The 21,885-nt window shown below is 43.5% G+C and overlaps 3 protein-coding genes across 9 annotated transcripts; 2 read left to right on the top strand and 1 right to left on the bottom strand.

The window, feature by feature from the left end:
- The first annotated feature begins 1,841 nt into the window (after positions 1-1,841).
- TINF2 (TERF1 interacting nuclear factor 2) lies at positions 1,842-7,293 on the top strand. Of its 4 annotated transcripts, none has more exons than XM_019429324.2 (9): positions 1,842-2,715; positions 2,853-2,957; positions 3,071-3,172; positions 3,252-3,359; positions 3,445-3,541; positions 3,702-4,164; positions 4,254-4,321; positions 4,419-4,510; positions 4,642-4,884. In XM_019429324.2, the coding sequence occupies exons 1-9, from the start codon at positions 2,524-2,526 to the stop codon at positions 4,813-4,815; spliced, it is 1,401 nt and encodes a 466-aa protein (XP_019284869.2). In that variant the 5' UTR covers positions 1,842-2,523; the 3' UTR covers positions 4,816-4,884. The 4 variants fall into 4 exon arrangements, with proteins under 4 accessions (XP_019284869.2, XP_019284872.2, XP_019284873.2 ...); XM_019429327.2 differs by lacking the exon at positions 4,642-4,884 and adding an exon at positions 5,509-6,294 and having other exon boundaries at positions 1,847-2,715; XM_019429326.2 differs by lacking the exon at positions 4,642-4,884 and adding an exon at positions 6,878-7,293 and having other exon boundaries at positions 1,855-2,715.
- On the bottom strand, positions 5,316-11,915 carry GMPR2 (guanosine monophosphate reductase 2). Of its 4 annotated transcripts, XM_019429329.2 has the most exons (10): positions 11,720-11,915; positions 11,223-11,343; positions 10,966-11,085; positions 8,731-8,814; positions 8,172-8,345; positions 7,336-7,417; positions 7,140-7,246; positions 6,911-6,953; positions 6,155-6,314; positions 5,316-5,950 (listed from the first exon to the last, which is right to left on the bottom strand). In XM_019429329.2, the coding sequence occupies exons 2-10, from the start codon at positions 11,307-11,309 to the stop codon at positions 5,761-5,763; spliced, it is 1,047 nt and encodes a 348-aa protein (XP_019284874.1). In that variant the 5' UTR covers positions 11,310-11,343; positions 11,720-11,915; the 3' UTR covers positions 5,316-5,760. The 4 variants fall into 4 exon arrangements, with proteins under 4 accessions (XP_019284874.1, XP_019284875.1, XP_053745280.1 ...); XM_019429330.2 differs by lacking the exon at positions 10,966-11,085; XM_053889305.1 differs by lacking the exons at positions 11,223-11,343; positions 11,720-11,915 and adding an exon at positions 10,313-10,389 and having other exon boundaries at positions 10,966-11,078.
- Positions 11,916-12,179: 264 nt separating this feature from the next.
- On the top strand, positions 12,180-21,541 carry NEDD8 (NEDD8 ubiquitin like modifier). Its single transcript, XM_019429343.2, has 4 exons — positions 12,180-12,322; positions 20,135-20,182; positions 20,350-20,432; positions 21,178-21,541. The coding sequence occupies exons 1-4, from the start codon at positions 12,305-12,307 to the stop codon at positions 21,272-21,274; spliced, it is 246 nt and encodes an 81-aa protein (XP_019284888.1). The 5' UTR covers positions 12,180-12,304; the 3' UTR covers positions 21,275-21,541.
- Positions 21,542-21,885: the final 344 nt, after the last annotated feature.

Below are 21,885 nucleotides of genomic sequence, written 5' to 3'. Positions count from 1 at the left end.
TTTGTATTAGCTGTAAACATACAAACAAGGTGCTATATGTACAAGAAAGAAACAAGGTCTTCCCTCAAGAGGCTCCCACCCAGTGGGGGTGACGGACATGTAAACATTCAGAATACAATGCATATGTAGTACTTACTATTAGCCGGGCACTGTTTCCTTTCTTTTCTTTTCTTTTCTTTTCTTTTCTTTTTTAATTGTTTTTTTTTTTTTTTTTTGTTTAACGTTTATTTATTTTTGAGAGACAGAGAGAGACAGTGTGAGTGGGGGAAGGGCAGAGAGAGAGGGAAACACAGAACCCGAAGCAGGCTCCAGACTCCGAGTTGTCAGCACAGAGCCCGATGTGGGGCTCAAACCCACAGAGAGATCATGACCTGAACTGAAGCCGGGCGCTCAACTGACTGATCCACCCAGGTGCCCCAAGGAACTGTTTCGAGTGCTTTATATTTACTAATTTATTTAATCCTTATAACAACCTTCCAAGATAGGTTCTGTGTGACAATGGTGGTGATAAAAATATGTATTGAGGATCCCAAGAAGATAACTATGATGGGCTTCATGGAGGTGGATGAACCACAAAAGATGAGAAAAAGTGAAGTCCAAGAGGCATGGAGGACAGAGGAATCATCCAGTATGCACCATGCACAGAAATGTAAGACAACACGGTATATTTGGAAAATGAAAACAATTTAATGAAGTCTGGCATATAGGTGCATAAGGGCAAAGTGGCAAGGAGTATAGGTGAAGAGAAGTTTGGCCAGATCATTAAAAATCCTTTTGCCATATTTCGGAGCTTGGGCTTTCTTTTGAATGCAAGAGAGGGCTTTCAGTTAGGAATGATATGATCAGTTTTGCATTTCACAAGATTCATGATGAAAGCAACGTGGAAAAGAAATTAGAAAGGAGTTGGACTGAAGATGAGAGGTTGGTGAGAGACAGGAAAACTTGAAATAGGAAAGAGGGAGTGAGAATGAAAATGGGGGTGGGTTGGAAGTTTCCATAGGAAGTAGAACTGATTAGACTTGATGATGGATTGGATGTGGAGAGGAGGGAGGAATGAGTTAAGGGCTATGGTCTGGGTTTCTAACCCACAGGTGAGGAGAGGTGCCCTGCACAGAAATATAGAGCCCAGGAGGAAGAGCAGAATTTAAAAGGGAAGATAACGTCCAGTGTTCTGTCCAGAAATCTCTGTGGATCACCTCAGCAGAATGACCTTGGGTGGCTCAAGGAGGGATCCTGCAGGTACTACCTCTAAGAGAGGAGATGGTCCAAGACAAGGGTAGTTCCACTAAATCCCTACAATGTAGTCAGGGAAGGTAATTCATTCAACCAACATTTTTTTTTAAAGAAAAAATGTTAATGTTTATTTATTTTTGAGAGAAAGAGAGTGTGATAGGGAAGGGGCAGAGAGACAGATCCCAAGCAGGCTCCGTGCTGACAGCAGAGAGCCCAATATGGGGCTGGAACTCACAAACTGTGAGATTATTACCTGAGCAGAAGTCAGATGCTTAACGGAATGAGCCACCCAGGTGCATCTCATTCAACCAACATTTAAAGAATACAACCTGTGTGCCAGGTTCTGTACTTGGTGATGAAAATAAAGGAGAGGCACCAGAAGAGTGACAAGGAGACAGACAAGTAAGTCGATCACATTGAGGGGCTGACTGGAGTAAGCCAACAACAGAAATCCGAAAAAGGAAAACTAATTTTTCATTTATTTTAAAATTACAGGGTACAAAAAAAAAAGATATCAAGCACAGAAAAGCACAGTCTGACCATCCAGAGAAAACCAAGTTAACAACCTGATGTATCTTTTCAAACTTTGTTCAGTACTTTATTTTTTAAAGACGGGCGCCCTCTCCTGTTTTGTGAAAGAAACAGTCGAATTTTTACTGGAGGCGGCTCGTCGCCGGGAAGGCTTTGCTGGCGCTGCTTTGAGGCCAGGATTTGAAGAATCGTATTTCAATGGAGAAGACGACGGGAAAGGGCAAGGCATGATCCTCGCTTTCCACACAACCAAGCCACGCCTTAGCGAAGGACGTGACTTTGTACGCTCCGCGAAGAAAGGCGGGAATCCGGAGAGCCACGATCAGCTGTGGCACCGGACGGAGATAGCGGGGGCGGAAGGGACGCCCTATCTGTTGGGGCGTGGCCTTATGACGCGATGTCACGTCTCCCTGTCTGATGTCCTATTGGTTCTCCATTACCGCCCTTTTCCGGGGCCGACAGACTGGCCGCAGGGGCCGGAAGTGGGGTAGCCCTCGGCTGCAGGGGCGGCGGTGTGGAAAACAGCGAATCTGGTGCTATTGTAGCTGGCCAGCTTCTCCATTCAGGCTCCATCCCGAGTTGAAGACCTCCAGGATTCTGATGACCTGTGGAAGGGATCGGATCGTGAATTATCCGGCGCAGATCCAAATAGCCTAGCCGCTGAGAGGCACCGGAACTTCGCCTCTAGGAGGAGTGGAGAAGGCTTGCCTTGGAAGAAGGAACCCATAGGGACTGCCCCCGGGGCGGAGCCCGCCGACCATGGCCACGCCCCCGGGGGCCGGTCCCGCGGCTCTGCGCTTCGCAGCCGCGGCCACCTGGCAAGTGGTGCGGGGACGCCGAGTGGAGCATTTCCCCCGGGTGTTAGAGTTTTTGCGATCACTGCGCGCTGCTGCCCCTGGCTTGGTTCGCTACCGCCACCATGAACGCCTGTGTATGGGTCTAAAGGCCAAGGTATTGGAGCCATTAGGAACTGGAAGACGGGAAAGGGGCGGGATGCGAGGGGACCAGACAGGGCCGACTGCTTGGCGTTGGGACTGGTTGGAAAAGGGCAGCTTGCCCTGAGATTCTGAGTTTAGTACCCTTCACAGGTAGTGGTGGAGCTGATCTTTCAGGGCCGGCCGTGGGCCCAAGTTCTGAATGCCCTACATCACCACTTCCCAGAGTCTGGACCTGTAGTGCGGGACCCGAAAGCTGTGAGTAATCCCTGGTACAGCCCTTTCCCGTTAACACGGTGCCACAAAGTGGCTTCTCCCGGCCACTGGATCCTGGTGACCCTAAGTTTTCTGCTTTTCCTTATCCTCAACAGACAAAGCAGGATCTGAGGAAGATCTCAGAGGCACAGAAAACCTTTTGCCAACAGGTGAAGCAACTAGCAGAGACCCCAGTGGACTTGGCTTCCAAGCTGCAGGTGAGACTGGCTGGTTTGGAAGCTGTTATGTGGCTAATTTCCCTAGCCCTCTTCTGACTTGCTTCTCTCCTCACTGCAGGAACTTGAACAAGAGTATGGGGAACCCTTTTTGGCTGCCATGGAAAAGCTGTTTTTTGAATACCTGTGTCAGCTGGAAAAAGCACTGCCTGCGTTGCAGGCACAGCAGGTTTTGTTGGGGCCAAATAAGGGCAGAGTGTGGGATGGTTGTATCAAGGACTGTGGTCTTCATGCCTCTCACTCTCTGCCCACAGCTTCAAGATGTGCTGAGCTGGATGCAGCCTGGAGTTTCTATCACTTCTTCTTTTGCCTTGAGCCAATATGGTGTGGACATGGGGTGGCCACTTCCAGGTACTAGGACCATCTGGGAGAACTAGGAACTTGGGGGTAGACTGGCCGGAGACCTTTTGAGATGAGCTATTTGAAGGGTTACATGGGCCTGAGGCATAAGAAACCAGATGGAGCTGTGTTACTATCTCTTATTTATAAGGAGCTTCATTTTCTTTTTCAGAGCGTTTGGTTACTGATTCAGTGAGCGTGACAGAGCCCATGGAGCAGAGTCCTCCTCAGCAACCAAATCTAGTACTTCATGATCCATCGCCAAAAGCCAGGCCTAGCTCATACCTTTCTCGGGGACTAGCCTCAAGGAAGAACCCAGAACCTTTGGCTGGCCACCACTTCAATCTGGCCCCTCTAGGCCGGCGAAGAATCCAGTCCCGATGGGCATCCACTAAGGGAGACCATAAGGAGCGCCCTACAGTCATGCTGTTCCCCTTTAGGAATCTGGGTTCACCAAGCCAGATCATATCTGAGCCTGAGAGCAGGGAAGAACATGAAACACACACGGCAGATCTGCCAGGTGCTGCGGGCATGAGAGCAGCTTCCACTGGAAAGTCTAAGAGTCCATCCCAGACCCTGGGGGGAAGAGCTCTGAAGGAGAACCCAGTTGACTTGTTTGCTTCAGAGAAAGAAGAGTGAGTGGTACAGTTGCTTCTCCCTGCAAACAGCCCATTCTTTGCCTGTTTTCCCGTTACCTTATCTTCTTTGCTTGCTCCCACTTCAGGAATTGCTTGGTTTGCCCCATGGACCCCCTGAGACTGTCATTATCACCTCCTAAGGCTAGGAAGCCAGGTAAGTATCTTGGGTCAGGAGCCAGCCTCCTCTCCTGGGGATTCTTCAGGGCCTGTTCACCTAGAAGGGTACTTTGACTCTGGTTTCCTTCTTGCAGTGTGTCCCCCATCTCTGTGCAGCTCTGTCATTACCATAGGGGACTTGGTTTTGGACTCTGATGAAGAAGAAAATGACCAGAGGGAAGGAAGGGTGAGTAGGAAGGAACAGAAAGCTGGGGAAGAGGATGAGCAGAACAAGACAGAGAAACCCCACATGCTCCAGAATATGGAGGGCTCAGGGAATAAGACGATGATAGGATCTCCCTGCTCCCTTCTCTGCAGGAGTCTCTGGAAAACTATCAGAAGACAAAGTTTGACACCTTGATCCCCACCTTCTATGAATACCTCCCTACTTCTGGCCCCGGTGCTGTGTCTGTCCCTCCCATGACCATGCAGACAGGTCTAGACACTTATGATAGGACCGGAATTCTCTCTGCACTCCACCTGTCTCCCTGAGCTCTACACACAGTTTAGTGGAAATAAAGTGGAAGCCCAGGTTTGGGTTCCCTGACTGCCTTGCTAAAATTACTTTGTAGTACTTGTTAATTAAGATTTGGATTTATTAAAATACTGTCTTGGTGTGAGAAAGGGGAATTAAGGCTTCTATAAAGTCAGTGTAGGTCATTCCTTAGAACTGGCTTCTCCAGGGCTAGAGGAATTCCTTTGCCTTTTTATTTCCGATGGAAAATGTTGTTCAGATGTGCCAAGAAGGGTTGATAGCCTGGAAGAGAAATTTCCCTTTGCTATTCTAAAAATATCTATGTGCCCTGATACCAGAATGTACTTTGTAAATTCTCATGCTGCCAGGTTACCTGGGGGTGGTGGCACTGAAATGGAGATACTTCATGGAAAAATACTCCCTGCCTTTGACTCTACTGGGTCAGTGCCAATTCCACTTCCACTTGTCCCGGAGAAGCACCCAGATGCCAGCCTTGTGCAGAAAGATACAGAATCTCTTATAGTCATTGGGATCTCTTTATTGAGATACTTAAAATACATCAACATTTCTGAGCTTTTTAGGTGTTCAAAGATACTATTTAATGAAGTTCATTAACAAAACATGATATCAGGAGAGTAACTCGTCCAGACCAAGGCCATATTAAACACTTAGGCAGGAGTCATTATCTTTTCCTTTCCATAATCTTCCAGATGCTGCGTCCCCAGATTTGCATTTGATTACCTTACTTCATTTTCTCAGCCTGCTTTCCTTGCTTCCTCCCCAGTGAGTACCCTGGGCATTTTGTGCGTACAGAGTACAGATTTATTGCAGAAGCCCTCAGGAGTAAGGCAACAGGAAATAACCGAGTGATAAATAGCCATAGTAGCTGGCGTGTGTGAGGAGCCCATCGGGAGGCCCTGTGCTAGGCTGCTAGTGCTTTGAGAGGGCACAGCTGCTCAGGTCTAGCTGTCATCACTGAAGATTGGATTCACCTGCTGGGTGACTCGGATAAAGGTGGTTCTCCGGCTCAACTCCTTCAGTTTAGCTGCTCCCACGTAGGTACATGTGGAACGGATGCCTCCAAGGATGTCTCGGATGGTATGGTCCACATCCCCTTTAAAGGGCACCTCCACTGTCTTTCCCTCTGAGGCCCTTAGAGGAGGAAAAACTTGTCTAACCTTTTCTTTTTGGATTTCTTAAGCCCAACAGCACCGCCCCAGTCTCTAGCATTTAGCCCCAGTTCACCACTTTTCCTCCAAGAATGTACCAAGCATCTCCCAGCAGCCAGCAGTTCTGCCACCACCCTGCTTAGTCACAATTTCCAGGAACCCTCAGCTCCTGGACCTCTGCACATACCTGTATTCAGCCACACCCCCAGCATACTTCTTCATGGCCATTTCAGAACTCATCCCATAGAAGAGCTTGTACTTCTTGCCATCCCTCTCGATGAGCTCACCACCTGACTCATTGTGCCCAGCCAGCATGCCACCCAGCATCACAAAGTCAGCTCCTGCCCCTGCCAGCATCAACAAGGGGAAAAGAGAATTGAATCTGGCCCACGCGCCCATATGCCCACCCCTGGAAGCAACTCACGCCAAATTCTCAGTCCTGACAATGATTCTAACATCTTCCTGGTTTTGTTTCCCTAGCTGACCCACAACCCACACAGGCCTGCTCTGCTCTGGCCTCTACTCCTCAGTGAGCCTGATTTCCCCAAGAATTTAAAAAGAGCCTCTGGAGATTCCGTGCCTGGGTTTTGCTCTTTTTTTTTTTTTTTTTTTTTTGCTGCTTTTACCATCTGGTCATTTCTTTGTACTATGTGCAGCTAAACAAGAGACTCCAAGTGTCCTAGGGGCAAAGGTCTCTAACTTTAGTCCAACAGTCTGAGGGATGCTACAGATGGACCTGGCATGCTGTGCAGTCTGTATCAGAGTCTCAGGGTTTCCCCTGCTGGCTTGCCCCAGGTGGCACCATGGGCTTCAGGGTCATTAGTTCATATTGTCAAAAAATCTGAACGGCTTTCTCAGCCTTTCCAAGCCTGATCTTTGGCCCTCAGAGGTGACTTATCCTCTTCTACAGGACCCTCCGTCCACACTCTCCCAGCACCCTTACCGAAAGCCTTGGCCACATCCCCTGGACAGCTGCAGCCTCCATCCTGCAAAGTGAAGAGCACTGTGAAGAGATAACGTGGATTTCCCAAGTACTAGGAGTGATGTCCCCATGGCCCACCTCAAAGCTGACGGAACCAGGGAGTTCTGATCCACCGCTACCACAGCCTCCACAGCCAGCAGAACACTCAGCTGTCTGGCAGCCTCATTCCCTCCCCTGCCCTTGGCCTTACTGAAATGATGTGGCCTTTGAGGCCATGAGCAGCATCTGCACACTCCATCACTGCACTGAGCTGTGGATACCCCACTCCAGTTTTCTTCCGAGTGGTGCACACGGAACCTGAGAAGAACATAATGAAAAGAGTAGCGTGCTCCACAGGCGTTCGCCACTGGAGAGGTAGCCAGTGGCCCACCCATAAACCAACTTACCTGGTCCTATTCCTACTTTGATGATGTCAGCCCCAGAGAGGATCAGCTCTTCCACCATCTCTCCTGTTACCACATTCCCTGCCTGAGACAGAGCAATCAAAACAGAGCACTCTTGGGGTTGGAAACGAGAGGAGGCTGCGCACTTTCATATACGGTATGCCTGGACCATGACCTTCCAACAGTATTACAAAGAGGGTACCTAGGGTCCCTCTACTGGGAACGAACTCTGCTTCCCAAGCTGAGGTAAGGAGGTGAGTGGCCAGTGGCGCTGTTGCACTAGGGTGAAGTTGGGGTACAACTGGACCAAGGCCAAAGCTGATTTACAGTAGATTTATCTCCCCGTCCCTGCCAAGAGACCCAAACATATCCTGTCCTTCATCTGTTACATCATAAAATCTCTGGCTTCAGGCAAAGGGGAAAACGTGATATAAGCTAAATACCCATTTGCACAGCTCTATTTATTTTTGGTGGATGGTACAGAGAGACCCCTTGATGCTGTGGAGAAAATAAGGCCTTGTTATCACTCCCCAAAGCTTGTAAAAAAAAAAAAATTAATAAAACTTATTTTCATGCGACTCCTTTAATACGATTCTAGTACGTGCCCACTTCAGTGGACACCATAGGTGGGCACAAGGCATGTGAAAAGGGACAGAGATAACTGCACTAACCAATCTATACATTTTAAGTGTGGGACCATGGATGATCACCCAGAGCCATGATTAAGCGGTCTAGGAAAATCAAAATGCAACGGAGGAGAAATGATGTAACAAAATGGGAGTGTCAGCAAAGAGTGGGAGGAAGAGGAACATACCAACTACAGAGTAATAGAAACATACCATAATAGTGTGTTTGGGGAAGCGCTTCCGTACATCCTTTACAAACTCCACAAAGTGCTCAGAGTAGCCATTTGCCACATCCAGGCATATATATTTCACTTGGGGAACAGCTTCCAGGATCTGTTCCAGTTGCTCAAAGTCAGAAGAGCCCATGCCTGAGCTGGCAGCCAAATGCTGTGAGAGAAACCGAGCCATTGGCATGGGAGGCATGAGACAGTCTGTGGCATGTCACAAAAGACCCAGTGAGGAGCCGGCAGGCTGGGAAGGTGAGGGTTAGTCCTCAGAAAGCCAAACAGAGATTCCTAGAAGGGCTCCTGGGTGGCTCAGTCGGTTTAAATGTCCAACTCTTGATTTTGGCTCGGGCCATGATCTCACGGTTTGTGAGATCAAGCCCCACATTGGGCCCTGCATTGACAGCGTGGAGCCTGCTTGGGATTCTCTCTCTCTCTCTGCCCCTCCCCGACTCATGCACACCCATGTGCTCTCTCTCTCAAACAAACAAACAAAAGATTCCTGGAAAACTGGGATGAAGAAGGGACCAGGAAAAGACTAAGATTACCTGAAGACAGTCAGGATTCTGGCTAGCAAAGTCTTTCCACTGCTCGAGGCTGTAGTGTTTATGGACAGCTGTGAAGAGGGAGAACTGGGGAGAAGAAAGAGTCATCAAAAAGGAGAGAACTAGCAACTCTTTTTCTACACATAGACCTTTATAGTAAGTATTCTCTCTGAGGAAGAAAATGAACTTTGGAAAGCAACTTGAAGAAGCCACTGGTTGAGTTGGGTTTAGTTTAGCCCTTATTCTCCCTATAAATAACCAGTAGGGCATTTTGTCATAAGCTAGTGCTTGTCTGACACCCTGACCCAAGTACTAAGTCATCTGGACTGGATTTCACCTGTCAGAAGATACAGGGGCTTCTGACTTAAAAGGTGACAGAGACGAGCTGTTGCTGCAGTGGAACAAGCAGCAGACAAGAACATAACCATGAAGAGGGTGGACGGAGCCAGTGTCTGCCTGCACAGACTCAGCCCCTCCTCCTATGGTAACCCAGTACTGAATAAACCTAGTTTTTGGTATCTTCTGGTCCAATAATTCAGTGAGTCTAAATGTTCACAAGAGGTCAGACCTTAATGGAGCCAGTAAAGTGCTACCCCATTCTTTCTCCATCTCCACTGGAGTAAAGGACAAATTTTCTGGAGACACGGACCAACCTAAAAAGTCTATTTCATTCCATCTATTTCGGTCAACCAAGTTTAAGGATACAATTAACTCCTCAGACTTGTATTCCCTAGGTCATCAAATTGCAAACAATATCCCAATGCTTTGAGAAAGGCATTCAAAGACAGCTGTGAATACTGGTACTTGTGCTTTAAAAGTCCAGACATGCAAATAGACAAGAGAGCAGTTGACAGAGACAACCCAAATCTTGCAACTAAGAAGAAATCCAAGGAAGTCATGTATCAGCCAGCAGTAAGGACATATTATTGCTATACTTAACTCATCAACACTACCTCGCTAAAGCTGGTATTGAATTCCGTTTTCTCAGCAACACTCTGCTATCAACATGCTGATACATAAAGAAAAATCACCCTAGAAGGTCAGTAGACCTTGGAGATATACTGATATAGTGTGACATGATGAGCACATCCAATTATGTACCGAGCTAGAGATCTAGAAGAAAGACGCTTATATCCAACTTTATGATTACTGTGAAACTTGGCTCTGTCGCTAAAACCTGATTTCTTTAGCACTCATCAGCATTACTGAAAAGCCAGTCTCAACATAAAGCATTAAAACAGTCCCCACAAAGTCCATGTATTATAGCATGTCTGTTAATGCTGAATTCAGAGTTACTATTCCTCAACTCTACTGGGCAGAACAGGCGGACAATGGACAACAAGAAGATTCCTAAGCAGTTAGTGAATGACAACAGCAAAAAAGTACTAAAACTGTATAACTATCAACTTCAGAGAAGTGACAACAGACATTCCACAAAGACTTACAGCAATCAAAAATAGAGAAAGGGAGATGAAGTCCTTAAGGCTAACAGAGCCACAAGCAGCAGCAGAATCCATCAATCAGGGCTACATAGATTAACCAGAAGAATGCATATGTTCCTTGAGTGCCCAGAATAACTATCTACCTTTTCAGCTACAAGTATAGAGGCAGGTAATATTACTGATGGGAGCAGCATCTTCTATTTTCAAAGTGAACAATAACCTGTGTGTAAGAAAAACACATTAAAAAAAAAAAAACACATTCCATTTTGAGCACAGGAATTCCCAGGAACCTAGGATTCAAAGAAGAGGAAGATTAAAAAATAAAAATTAAAAAAGGATAGCATATATAAAAGAAAGAAAATTAGTAAGCTGCTTCTCTAGGATCTTCTAGCTAGGAATTTTTGAATGCTCACACTGTATTTAGTTTCTGGACTAAAACAGTGAATATTTAGTGTCCTGAACAATGGTGTAACTGGAAGGATGAATGTGATTTGGAGGGGGTGACCTGGGTGGTGGAAAAAGTTGGCAGGGTGTATATAAACTGCTGGTCAGAACAAAAGTGAAAGTTATCTATCAAAAAAATGGGGGGAAACTTAGCTTTGAATCTTACTATTTCAGGCATGCCTTTGAACTTATAAAGAGCATTAGTATTGGAGAAAATGGATAAAATAGTAAGTTGAAACATCCTGTTACTTGCCAGAGAGCTGACTTGGGGTGGGGGTGGGGATGCAGGTACCTCTGCAGTCAGCCCATATAACTGGACACCAGTGAGGAACCTGCATGAGGGAAGTCCTACCTTACAGAGAACCTTGGCCATCTCAAAGGTGCCCACAGTATCCATATTAGCAGCAATGATGGGGATCCCAGTATACATCTGCTTTGAGTTCCGAAATGAAAAGGATCTTGTGAGATCCACCTGCAGATATGAACAGGAAACTGAGCATTTTATTCATCAAGTAAATGAGTACTGCAGGAGGACAAGAACTAGGACTCTTTCTCAGTACTGGCCCATCTGGAGCTTGGGGTCAAGTGCAACTAGGAAAGCAGTCTCACCTCACTTCGAGACTTAAGGGTACTGCGTTTGGGCCTCAACAAGACATCCTTGAAGTCCAGTTTGACGTCGTTATCGATGTGAGGCATGGCAGGGACCTCGGGATAGCGACCAATCTGAGAGCTGGAAGGTAGGGAAAGTCAGGAGGGGGGAGCTGAACCAATTTCCCCATAGGCCTTAATGCCCTCTTAGAGCTAACTGCATAACTCATCTCTCTCCTTGCTTAAATTGTGGAAGGTCAGTGCACTGGCTGAAGCTCATTGACTGTCATCTCATCTGTCTCATGGTTACAATTACCCGGTATCTCCATCCCAGGTACCAGTTGTTGGGGAGAAGAATTGGGATGGAGTCTTGAGAGACCCTAAAAATGTGTATTCCTTCCCCCCACTACTCTTCCTTCTCCCACCCTTGCAAAGAGCAATTTGGGGTAAGAGGCTGATTTGGGGGTGAGAAGAAATAGGGGGTTCCCACAACTAGTTTCCGGAATAGGGGTACTCACTTCCTGTCGCCGTGGCACAGGTGGCAGTTGACCAAAGTCGCCCTTGCTTAGCAACTAGGCTCGTGAAGCCCCGCTGAGCCTTGTAGGCCACGCCAACAGGTTCCGCTAATTGCCGGCGAAAAGGATTAACTGAGGCATTCTATTTTCGGCGGTGGCCGTGCGAGGCCTTCTGGGTAACAGAGTTCACACACCGAGGTTACCGTTGGACCCTAGGGGCGGGAGACTACGAGTCCCAGGATGGGACGCGCGGAGCTGTCCCCTGGCATGATGGGAGTAGTTCGTTCCGCCCCCCCGCTTTCGAAGCCCTGGCTCGCTAGGGACTCTAAGTATCGCGGAGGTATCATCTCTGCCGTAACGAAACCACCGCCTTCTTTTTATTTACGACACCACCAAAACCAAACGCAGGAGCATTCTTGAGCCTTTCGGCAACCCGATGAAAGGAAGGAGGCGGGGTGAGAGGGGTGGAGCCAGGCAGTGACCCGGAAACAGAAGTGACTCCCACAGGCGATTGCTGGGGAGCGGCAGCGGCGACCGCAGCGGTAGAAGCAGCAAGTTATCTGTGTGCAGCTCCAAACTGGGAAGAAGATGCTAATTAAAGTGAAGGTGGGAGCACCTCCGGCCTTGCCAAGACGCTGTGGTACTGGGCTGGCCGTTGTGCCTTACGGGAGAAGCGGGGAAGGAAAACCACGCCTTTCCCTAGCCTGGAGGGTGCTGACAGCCTCAGGGCTCCGCGCGAGGGGTGATGGGAAGTGGGGGGCCCCAAGAAGGGTTTGAGAGCTGGGGACTGGCCCCGCCAGATCACCCCAGGGTCTCTGCTTGTCTTGGTTTCTCAGCCAGGACTGTGCCGTGACTCAGAAGGAAGCCGTCTTTGTCCGGGGTATCGCTGTATGCGAACCCCCGCGGTCATAGAGAAGGCCTAGCAGCAGCTTGGCTCCCCTTCTCGGATTCTTGGACTAAGCTGTGATCTCCATTTTGCACTGCCCAGCTTACCTGCTTCTCCAAGCACAGTACAAAAACGTTAGCTTGGGGAACCGAGAGCCTCCTAGGAGCTAGACTGTAAGCCTTTGCTGGTTGTCGCCAGTGTGACAGCCGGCCTTCAGGAACCAAAGCTGGGAGTGTGTTCATTCAGCACCCGCCTTTCTGAGCCGGGCCTCCTGGACCAGCCTCACTTCTGTGACTGAGGCAGGTTAGTTATCATTGCCCTAGTTCTTGGTACTGGTGGTGTTTTCCTTCATCCCTGTCTCTCCCGTGGTTTTTATACCAATTGACAACACTCATTAGTCCTATCTGCTATTGCTTCTTTCGTACCTTCAGACAGAGAGGCAGAAACTAAAAACTGACGCAGTGCAACGTTAGTTTGGCCTTTTCCTGCTGAGTAAGTCTGTTCTTTCATCAGCTTTTTAGTGAATTTACCGTGCTTACCAGCCATTGTTAACCTCTTCATTCTTTCCAAACCACTTCTTGGCTGAGGATGGAGGCCAGCTTGTTGAAAATCTTTGTTTTTCAAACCTTTAGTAGTGGCTACAAGAGTCATTAATTATAAAATCCATTTAATGGGTCGCAAACAACGTTAACATAGAAATATCAGGGTATACTGCTGGATAAGAGTATTTCACGAATTTTGGTTTTCGTTTTATATGTATGTTAATTAAGCACATGTATGTATTACTAGTACATATGTATTATTGTGAGTCACTGTCAAAGTCTGAGAAACACTAAAATGCTTTTTGGATATGAATTCTCACATCCTCTTAGTCAAAGAAGAGGTTACTTTGTACAGTGTTTTGTAAACTTCTTAAAAAATCTCAACCTGCTCTAAAAATGTTTACCTCAGGTTCCTTACAAACACAAAAAACTTACCATGTGTGATATGCTCTGATATTTTCAGTTTTGTTCTGAGTTGATTTCCTAACCCACCAATGGGTTGAGACCTGCAGTTTAAGAAAATACTGTGTTCTAGTTGGGCTTCTCAATTTAAAAGTGCATGAGAATCACCTGGGGATCTTGTTATGCGGATTCTAATTCAGTGGGTCTGGGATGAGACCTGAGATTCTGTATTTCCAGCATACTCCCGGGTGATGCTGATGCTGCTTGTCAGGGACTACCCGGAGTAGCAGCGTTCTAGATTTTCTCTTTGAATCCATTTTTGTTTAGTGTTTCTCTAAAATTGTTAGTCTCCTTTCCTGAAATGCTTTTCTTTGTGCCTCCACAAACAGGTTCCTATGCCTTTCATCTTTCTCTTTTTTGTTAGCTGCATTTTTTAATATATTAAGTATATACAAAAGCAATTAGCTCTTAGTATACAAATGGTAGGTTTTATTTAGCAGGGTTCCTTTGCGAATTCAACTGTCTTCTCCCCGTAGCTGACTTTTTCCATATCTCTTTTTGCAGTCCTTTGCAATGAATGCCTCCTGATTTAAATCTTGTCTTGATGCCTCGTCTCTGTCTTTCTAAAATTAAATACATCATTTTCTGCTTTAGGTCATCTTCCCAGTACTCATCTCATGTATCAATCCCATCAATCTAGCAGGTATCTGGAATGTAATTCTTTAGAATCATTGTTTGCTTATAGAACCACATTTTTCCTTCGATAACCTCTTTTTTGCCTGATTTTCTTTCCATTCCCATTGTCCTTATCCTGGTCCGAGGTCTCATTAATTTATGTCTTTATTTCTCTGTAATACTTCTAACCCGATTTTCCTACCACATACCCCCTCTAAAGTTTAGAGTCTAAGCCATGACGTGGCGTACAAAAAAAATCATAGTGTACAGGTTTTCTTTATAGTTCTTTCTCATTATAGTACTCCCTAACCCCAGATTGTGCATTAGTGTCTTCTTTACTATCTAAGCCCCAGTTTTCTCATTCATGGTTTGTTTTTTTAAACACATTTGTATTTTTAACTTTAAACCAACAGTTCTTAAGGGTTCAGTTGAATGAGTTTTTAACAACAGTTATACATCCATGTAACAAGATCTAGAACATTTTCACCCCTTCCCTATGAAATTTCCATAGGTTAGTTTTGCTTGTTTTAGAATTTCATATATAAAGGGAGTTAAAGAATATATAATTTTGTGTCTGGCTTCTTTCACTTAGCATTGTGTCTGTTATATCTGTGTAGTTCCTTCTTATTACTGTGTAATATTTAATTGAATGACTATATCAGTTTGTTTATCCATTCTCCTGTTGATGGACTTTTGGATTGTTTCAGTTTCTGGCTATTATAAATAAGGCTTCCATGAACATTGTTATACAAGTCTTTTTGTAGACCTATGTTTTCATTTCCTTTGGGTATAAATCTAGCAACAAAATTACTGGGATCATGTAGTAAATGTATGCAAGTTTAAAAGAAGCTGCCAGTTTTCCAAGGGGTTGTACCATTTTACATTCCCAGTTGCAGTGAATAAGCAGTCCAGCTGTTCTGTACCCTAGCTACCTTTTAGTCCTATCAGTCATTTTTATTTTAGCTATTATAATGGGTGTGAAATGTTAATTTCATTCAGGTTTAAATTGATGTTGATTTTCACCCACCATAGCACTTTGTCGTCATACCTTGTGTTTGGATAGTAGTATTCAATATGACATTTCCTTTTATATTAGTTCTATTAATTATATGTCTTGTCGTTTCTTGGTAGTAAATCTTGACTTGAAAAAGATTGTTGGCAAAGGCTGGATCCCTTAATTTCTTTTTATATCCCCTCAAGTGCCTAAAGCAAGCAGTATGTTGAGTTTAGGTTCATCATTGACTTGTCAAACATCATTGAATGTATTCCCAGGTGACAATGACCAGATTTGGAGGAAGAAACACAATATGAAATATCAAGAATATCTTTTAAAATTGCTCAGTTACTCTGATTTTTTTTAAGCCCAAACATATTTTTTATTTGAATAGCATTTCAGTGTTTACAAGCACTTTTCTCCATTTCAAGCCACTTCATTCATGACAACCAATAAAGAATAAAACAATGGGGTCCATCACCTACACTGCCAATTGATACATTGTATTATAAAAATGAAAAAATGGGATTGATATTTCCAGTTTGAAAGGTTGACGCTTATTTTACAGGACTTTGAATTTTAATTATGAACTGTTTCAAACATACACAACAGGAGAGAGAAGGATATAATGCACCCCATATCCAGCTTCAAGTGCTGTCACCTCATGGCCAATCTTACTTATATTCACCAACTCTCGTTACCTTATGTTTTAAGAAACAAATCCCAGATAGCATATGTTATTTGTATGTGTTTCAGTATATATCTGTAAAAAAGGATTCTTTTTTTCCTAATGGAACTGTAATTATCACATCTAAAAAATTAACAGTGATTTATCACTGTCATCAAATTTTTCCCATTCTCTTTTTACACAGTTTGTTTCAATGTGAGTCCAACTAAGAGCCATACATTGCAGTTGGTTGATACGGATTTTAAGCCTCTTTAAAAAACCTGTAATTCCCCCCTTTTCCCCCTTTTCATGTTGAATAAACTAGGTGGTTTTTCCAGTGGAGTCTCCCACAGTTTGGATTTTGCTGATTATATTCCCATGTTTCCCCGTATTTCATGTCGATTGGTATATAAGATCTAGAGGCTTGATTAGTCTTTTGTATGTGTACTTGTGAGAATAAGTCATAGATGGTGTATGGTATGTAATTCTGTCACCTTTTTTGCTTTCTATGATGTTATAGACCTATTATTGCCTAGATCTATTATTTCATTGGAGGTTACAAAATGGGTATATCTAATTTTATTTTTGCTTGATATATTAGCTGGAACGCTCCAACAGTACTTACTAGCCATGTGAGCTATTGAACACTTGACATGTGGCTAATAAGACTGAGGAATTAAGTTTATGAACTATCTATTTGTGTTTAATTTTACTTAATTTAAATATAAAGCCTGAGACTTTATTCAGTTATCGGGAAAACTTTTAAGTCTGCTTGGAACAGTTTAGGTATGTAAGTCTACTTTTTCAACTGTAAGTTATGAAATTTAAATATAGTATAAATACAGTACTTCAGATGGAAATAAATCTACCATCTGAATCGAGATGTGCTATAAGTATGAAATGCACACAAGATTTTGAACATTTGGTTAGAACAAAGGAATGTAAAATACTAATTTTTATATTGATTATACATTGAAGTAATAATATTTTGAATATATTGGGTTTAAGAGTGTTAAAATTAATTTCACTTTTAAAATATGTGGCTGCTAGTATATTTTAAATTGTATATGTGGTTTGCATTACATTTATATCTTTTGGACAGTGCTGCTTTACAGAATCATTTCCTTACACTCCCATCAAGAACATTATTTTAAAAATAATGTTTTTCTCATTACAATGTATTCATGGTATAAAAAATGAAAAATACAGAAAAGCATAAATAATGTAATTAAAAGCATCCATAATGTCATAACTCAAAAACATTCACGTATATACCCTTCTACACTCGTTTGAAAGAGTATAAATACACGTATGTGTTTTGTGGTGGTGTTTTTTTGTTTTTTTTTTTTTAACAAAACTGGAATTATACCATTATTCCACAGATTATTTGAGGGCTACGTAATTTTTCTTCTATGTTTGTGTCATAATTTATTTAACCCACTATTTAATACTTAGATTGCTTGTAATTTTTGAGTGTCAAAAGACTGTAATGACCATTATCATAGGTATATTTTTTAGCGTAGTCATGATTATCTTCCCAGAAGTGATGCTGCTGGGACACCGCTTAACCAGATTGTTCTCTGGATACATTCATGGGCTTCTACAGTCAGAAACAAAGGGCCAGTCTTAGAGTTTTAAATTTTACAAGCCAGTAATTTTTTTTTACTGTCATTAGATCCAAGCACCTTACCCTTGGGGGAGCAGTTCTAGGCCTTCTCTAAGGGTCTTTTTTACTCTTTAAAATTTTTTATTAAATCAGAATGAATATTTGTTTTATTATTATTCATGTGATGAAGGGGTATATTTTTATTAGAAACTTTAATAGTGCAGATAAAGGGAGAGTTACCCTTAATAAACCCTTCCCTTAGTCCTATTCTCCTTCTCAATCACTACTATAGGAGATATGTATGCTTTTAATCATTTTTTCTATACATATACATATGTGTATCGCTATATGTGGAAAATGATATATAATTAAACATTCTTTAGATCTTTCCACATTAGTGTATAAATTGTTGCATGGTAAGTGTATCAGTCTATGGATGTACCCTAGTTTTAATAGTTTTCTTATTAACAGGCATTAAGCTTTTCCTAGTGTTTTACAGTAAACCTGTTCTGTTGAGTAAACACATGTTTCTCTTTGAATACATCGCTCAGGTTTCAAGTTTTTCCTCCAAGTTAGTTAACCTAGAAATAGATTATCTGCTTGAAGAATCTTTGCATTTAAAGTATTAAGATCAGTAAAGTGAAATAATTTATGGATGACACAGAATTGCTAACTTTTCATTTTGTCAGGAAAGGGCTTTAAAAAAGCACCATATATTGTTTCTGTCATTTCATAAAAGAACATTTTAAAAAAATTTCTTGGGACGCCTGGGTGGCTCAGTCGGTTGAGTGTCCGACTTTGGCTCAGGTCATGATCTCATGGTTCGTGAGTTTGAGCCCCGTGTCGGGCTCTATGCTGACAGCCTGGAGCCTGCTTCGGATTCTGTGTCTCCCCCTCTCTCTGCTCCTCCCCCACTCATTCTCTGTCTCTCTGCTTCAAAAATAAATAAAAACAATTTTTAAAAAATTAAAAAAATTTCTTAAGTAGCCTCTACACTCAACATGGGGCTCAAACTCAAAATTCCGAGATTAAGAGTCACATGCTCCACCAGCTAAGCCAGCCAGGCACCCCTTCATGGAAGGATAGTTTAACAGCTGAATATATTTAGTTTTATGAAAATCTCACTATTGTCATTATTTTTCCATTTTACCATAAATTTTCACAGGCCAGCTTGGATTGGGGTAGAAACTTGGGAATCACTGTTGTGATTTATTCTTTTGCACCCAAAGAGGTAACTCTAAAAGAATTACTCTTATATTTTTTTAAATATTCTTAGTACTGAACTGATTCTCATAGTTGAGAAATTAGGTCCTAAGTACTGTCATCATTCTGGTCTATGTGAATACCATAAGTAGAGACCATTTGTTGTTTTGTGAACCTATTACAATCCTATACATTGGGTTTTAATATCAGACCAGAGACACTTAGGCGGTACTGAGTACAGAGCTGGAAAAGAAACAAACAAAACCTCAGGCTCTGGGGCCAGAGAGTCTGTGTTTGGGTCCACACTCTCCTTTTGACTTCATGGATATGCTTTTTAACCTATCCAAACCCCATTTTCCTCATCTATAAAATGGTGATAGCAATAGTACATGTATCTCCTAACTTAGTTGCAATGATTAAATGTGTTGGTGCACTCAGTGTAGTTTCTGACTGTTGGAAAGTGTTAAACGTTGGCTATGATTGGGGCGCCTGGGTGGCTCAGTCAGTTGAGCGATCAACTTCGGCTCAGGTCATGATCTTGCAGTCTGTGAGTTCGAGCCCCATGTCGGGCTCTGTGCTGATGGCTCAGAGCCTGGAGTCTACCTCCGATTCTGTGTCTCCCTCTCTCTGCCCCTTCCCCGCTCATGCTGTATGTCTCTCTGTCTCTCAAAAATGAATAAACGTTAAAAAAAAAATTTTTTTTTTAACGTTGGCTATGACAGGGCACCTGGGTGGCTCAGTTGGTTAAGGATTTGACTTCGGCTCTATGATCTCACAGTTCATGAGTTTGAGTCCCCCTTCGGGTGAGCTCCACTGCTCTCTCTCTCTCTCTCTCTCTCATTCTCATTCTCGATGGGATGAAGCACATTTGTAAGTGTATGATCAGTGTAATTATTATGTGTATTATCAGCAGCCCTTAGCCTGTGGAAGAGGTCAAGAAGCTACAGCTGAAATTTAGTATTTAGGTAGAAGTCTGGAGAAGTTACAGAATAGAATGTTGAATTTTAGTGTTAATTGAAAAAACTGGTCATAAGTGGTCTCTGGGGTCCTTGAGAATTCTTTGAATTATCTGAATGTTAATTTCTAACTTTGATACAGGGAACAAAGGCATGCTTTCCTTAGGACATCTCTTATTGCTATCTCATCCAAGGGAATGCCAGTATTCTCATGGATTCTAATGGGGTGGGCGTGGGAAGTTGGGTAAAATGACGTGTGGGATTAACAGGGTCAAATGGTCAAATGCCCTCTCAAAGCTGTCTACTGCCTAAAAGTGTTTGATAAATACAGATATGGTCAAAGCCTTCTGATTCTTCAAAGCAGCTTTGCTGACAATGTGCTTCTTTCAGAAGATGTAGATTCCCCAGAGATTAAGACAGGGTGTTTTACCTAGAAAACCAGTTGTATATTAGGCTGTAGGACTCATGAAACCCTTGCCTGTTGCAGACACTGACCGGAAAGGAGATTGAGATTGACATTGAACCCACAGACAAGGTAATGTATGGCCAATACTTTTTCATGCCTGTCTCCCTACATGCACATTTGTTTGGATGTGCTGATGAACTTAGTCCTTTCCCTCTCATGCTATCTGCATAGCTCTTGTTCTTTCCACTTCCATGGTTCTACCCCTTAGCAGCCCCTGACTACTTGTACCCCTAAAGGTGGAGCGAATCAAGGAGCGTGTGGAGGAGAAAGAGGGAATTCCCCCACAGCAGCAGCGGCTCATCTACAGTGGAAAACAGATGTAAGTTGGACATAGTTGTGAGGTTGAGGGAGCAAATACTGATGGAGGAGCCTGAGATCCTTTGGTGATTTGGTGAATCCTATGAATTCCTTCTCGGATAAGATTTTTGCACACATAAAATAAAATACATAGATTTACAAAGGAAACTAATGATAATGAGATACGGTTCTCAAGATACTAAAAACAAAGTTGTGAAAAAATAATATATGTGGTTTATTAATACATGAAGATCTAATGGTAGGAATAATTACCATAATTTTGATATATTTTCAAAATACTTGCAAACAGTTATGTTATGAAATTTCTGTCCACAGGTCACCCATGTTGCTAATACCACTGTGGGTTTTTTGTCTATGTTCAAAATTAAAAGAAATATAGGGGTGCCGGAGTGGCTCAGTCAGTTAAGCTTCCAGCTTCAGCTCAGGTCATGATCTCACGGTTCGTGAGTTCGAGCCCTGCATCAGGCTCTGTGCTGACAGCTCAGAGCTTGGAGCCCGCTTCAGATTCTGTGTCTCCCTCTGTCTGCCCCTCCACTGCTTGCACTCTATTTCCCGCATTGTCTCAAAAATAAACATTAAAAAAAATTTATCAAATTTCATTTAAGGGGTTAGTAAAAATAAAGATATAAATTCTTTCTGCATTCATAGACCCCCCAGAAAGACTCAAAAAACTAAGCATAAGAATCTTGTTCTAGATGGTATTTCTAATCCCTCCACCCTTTTTTTTTTGCCCCCTTTTCCTGCAGGAATGATGAGAAGACAGCAGCTGATTACAAGATCCTAGGTGGTTCAGTCCTCCACCTGGTGTTGGCTCTGAGAGGAGGAGGTGGCCTTAGGCAGTGATGGACCCTCCCTCCATTTTACCTCCTTACCCTGTCGCTCCTAATGAGGCATCATATGTCCTCTCACTCTGTGGGACACCAGAGCCACTGCCCCCTCTCCTGGATGCCCAGTCTTGTTTGGCGGAAGACCGTGAGGATCCCAGGATGCGGTGTTCCTGACCCAAAGGGCCCTTGGTGGCCATTGGGTTTTAGTTTGCAGTCCTGTGTGCTTCCCTCTCTTATGGCTATGTCCCTAGTTGCCAATAAAATATTTCCTGACCTCCTGGAATCTTTCTTGTATTGCACAAAAGTGCACATCACAGTATATACTCTTTTACATTTCTGAAGGACAACGGAAGGGAATGTGTCCTTAGGGGGATTATCAGACTGTAGGAAAGTGAGCTCTAAGTGGTGTGGAGCCAGTTCTTATCAGCTCAGGAGATCTAATTATTGTCATCTCTTCCCAACCCCATAATTGATTTCGTGCTTGTAGCTTGAAATTGGCCATGATAGGAATATTTACAGAAGCCAAACAATACAAATCAGCCCCTCCCCCCAAACTGGTTGTTACACATTTACCAGTGTACTACTGATATAGGTAGTAGAAACCAGGAGAGTGAATTCTCTCTCCCT

Source organism: Panthera pardus, unplaced genomic scaffold, assembly GCF_024362965.1.
Source record: "Panthera pardus isolate Hobbes unplaced genomic scaffold, ASM2436296v1 HiC_scaffold_24, whole genome shotgun sequence".
Taxonomy (NCBI): Eukaryota; Metazoa; Chordata; class Mammalia; order Carnivora; family Felidae; genus Panthera; species Panthera pardus.
Note: the sequence above shows the minus strand (reverse complement) of the source record. Positions and strands in the feature narration are given on the sequence as shown.

Coding starts and splice junctions, on each gene's coding strand:
- NEDD8 (XM_019429343.2), top strand. Junction 20,183..20,349: donor ACATTGAACCCACAGACAAG/GTAATGTATGGC, acceptor GTACCCCTAAAG/GTGGAGCGAATCAAGGAGCG. Junction 20,433..21,177: donor ATCTACAGTGGAAAACAGAT/GTAAGTTGGACA, acceptor CTTTTCCTGCAG/GAATGATGAGAAGACAGCAG.
- TINF2 (XM_019429324.2), top strand. CDS start 2,524: ATGGCCACGCCCCCGGGGGCCGGTCCCGCGGCTCTGCGCTTCGCAGCC. Junction 3,360..3,444: donor CTGCGTTGCAGGCACAGCAG/GTTTTGTTGGGG, acceptor CTCTGCCCACAG/CTTCAAGATGTGCTGAGCTG. Junction 4,165..4,253: donor TTTGCTTCAGAGAAAGAAGA/GTGAGTGGTACA, acceptor CTCCCACTTCAG/GAATTGCTTGGTTTGCCCCA.
- GMPR2 (XM_019429329.2), bottom strand. CDS start 11,309: ATGCCTCACATCGATAACGACGTCAAACTGGACTTCAAGGATGTCTTG. Junction 8,346..8,730: donor AGAATCCTGACTGTCTTCAG/GTAATCTTAGTC, acceptor TTTCTCTCACAG/CATTTGGCTGCCAGCTCAGG. Junction 6,315..6,910: donor GGATGTGGCCAAGGCTTTCG/GTAAGGGTGCTG, acceptor TGATGCTGGCAG/GGGCAGGAGCTGACTTTGTG.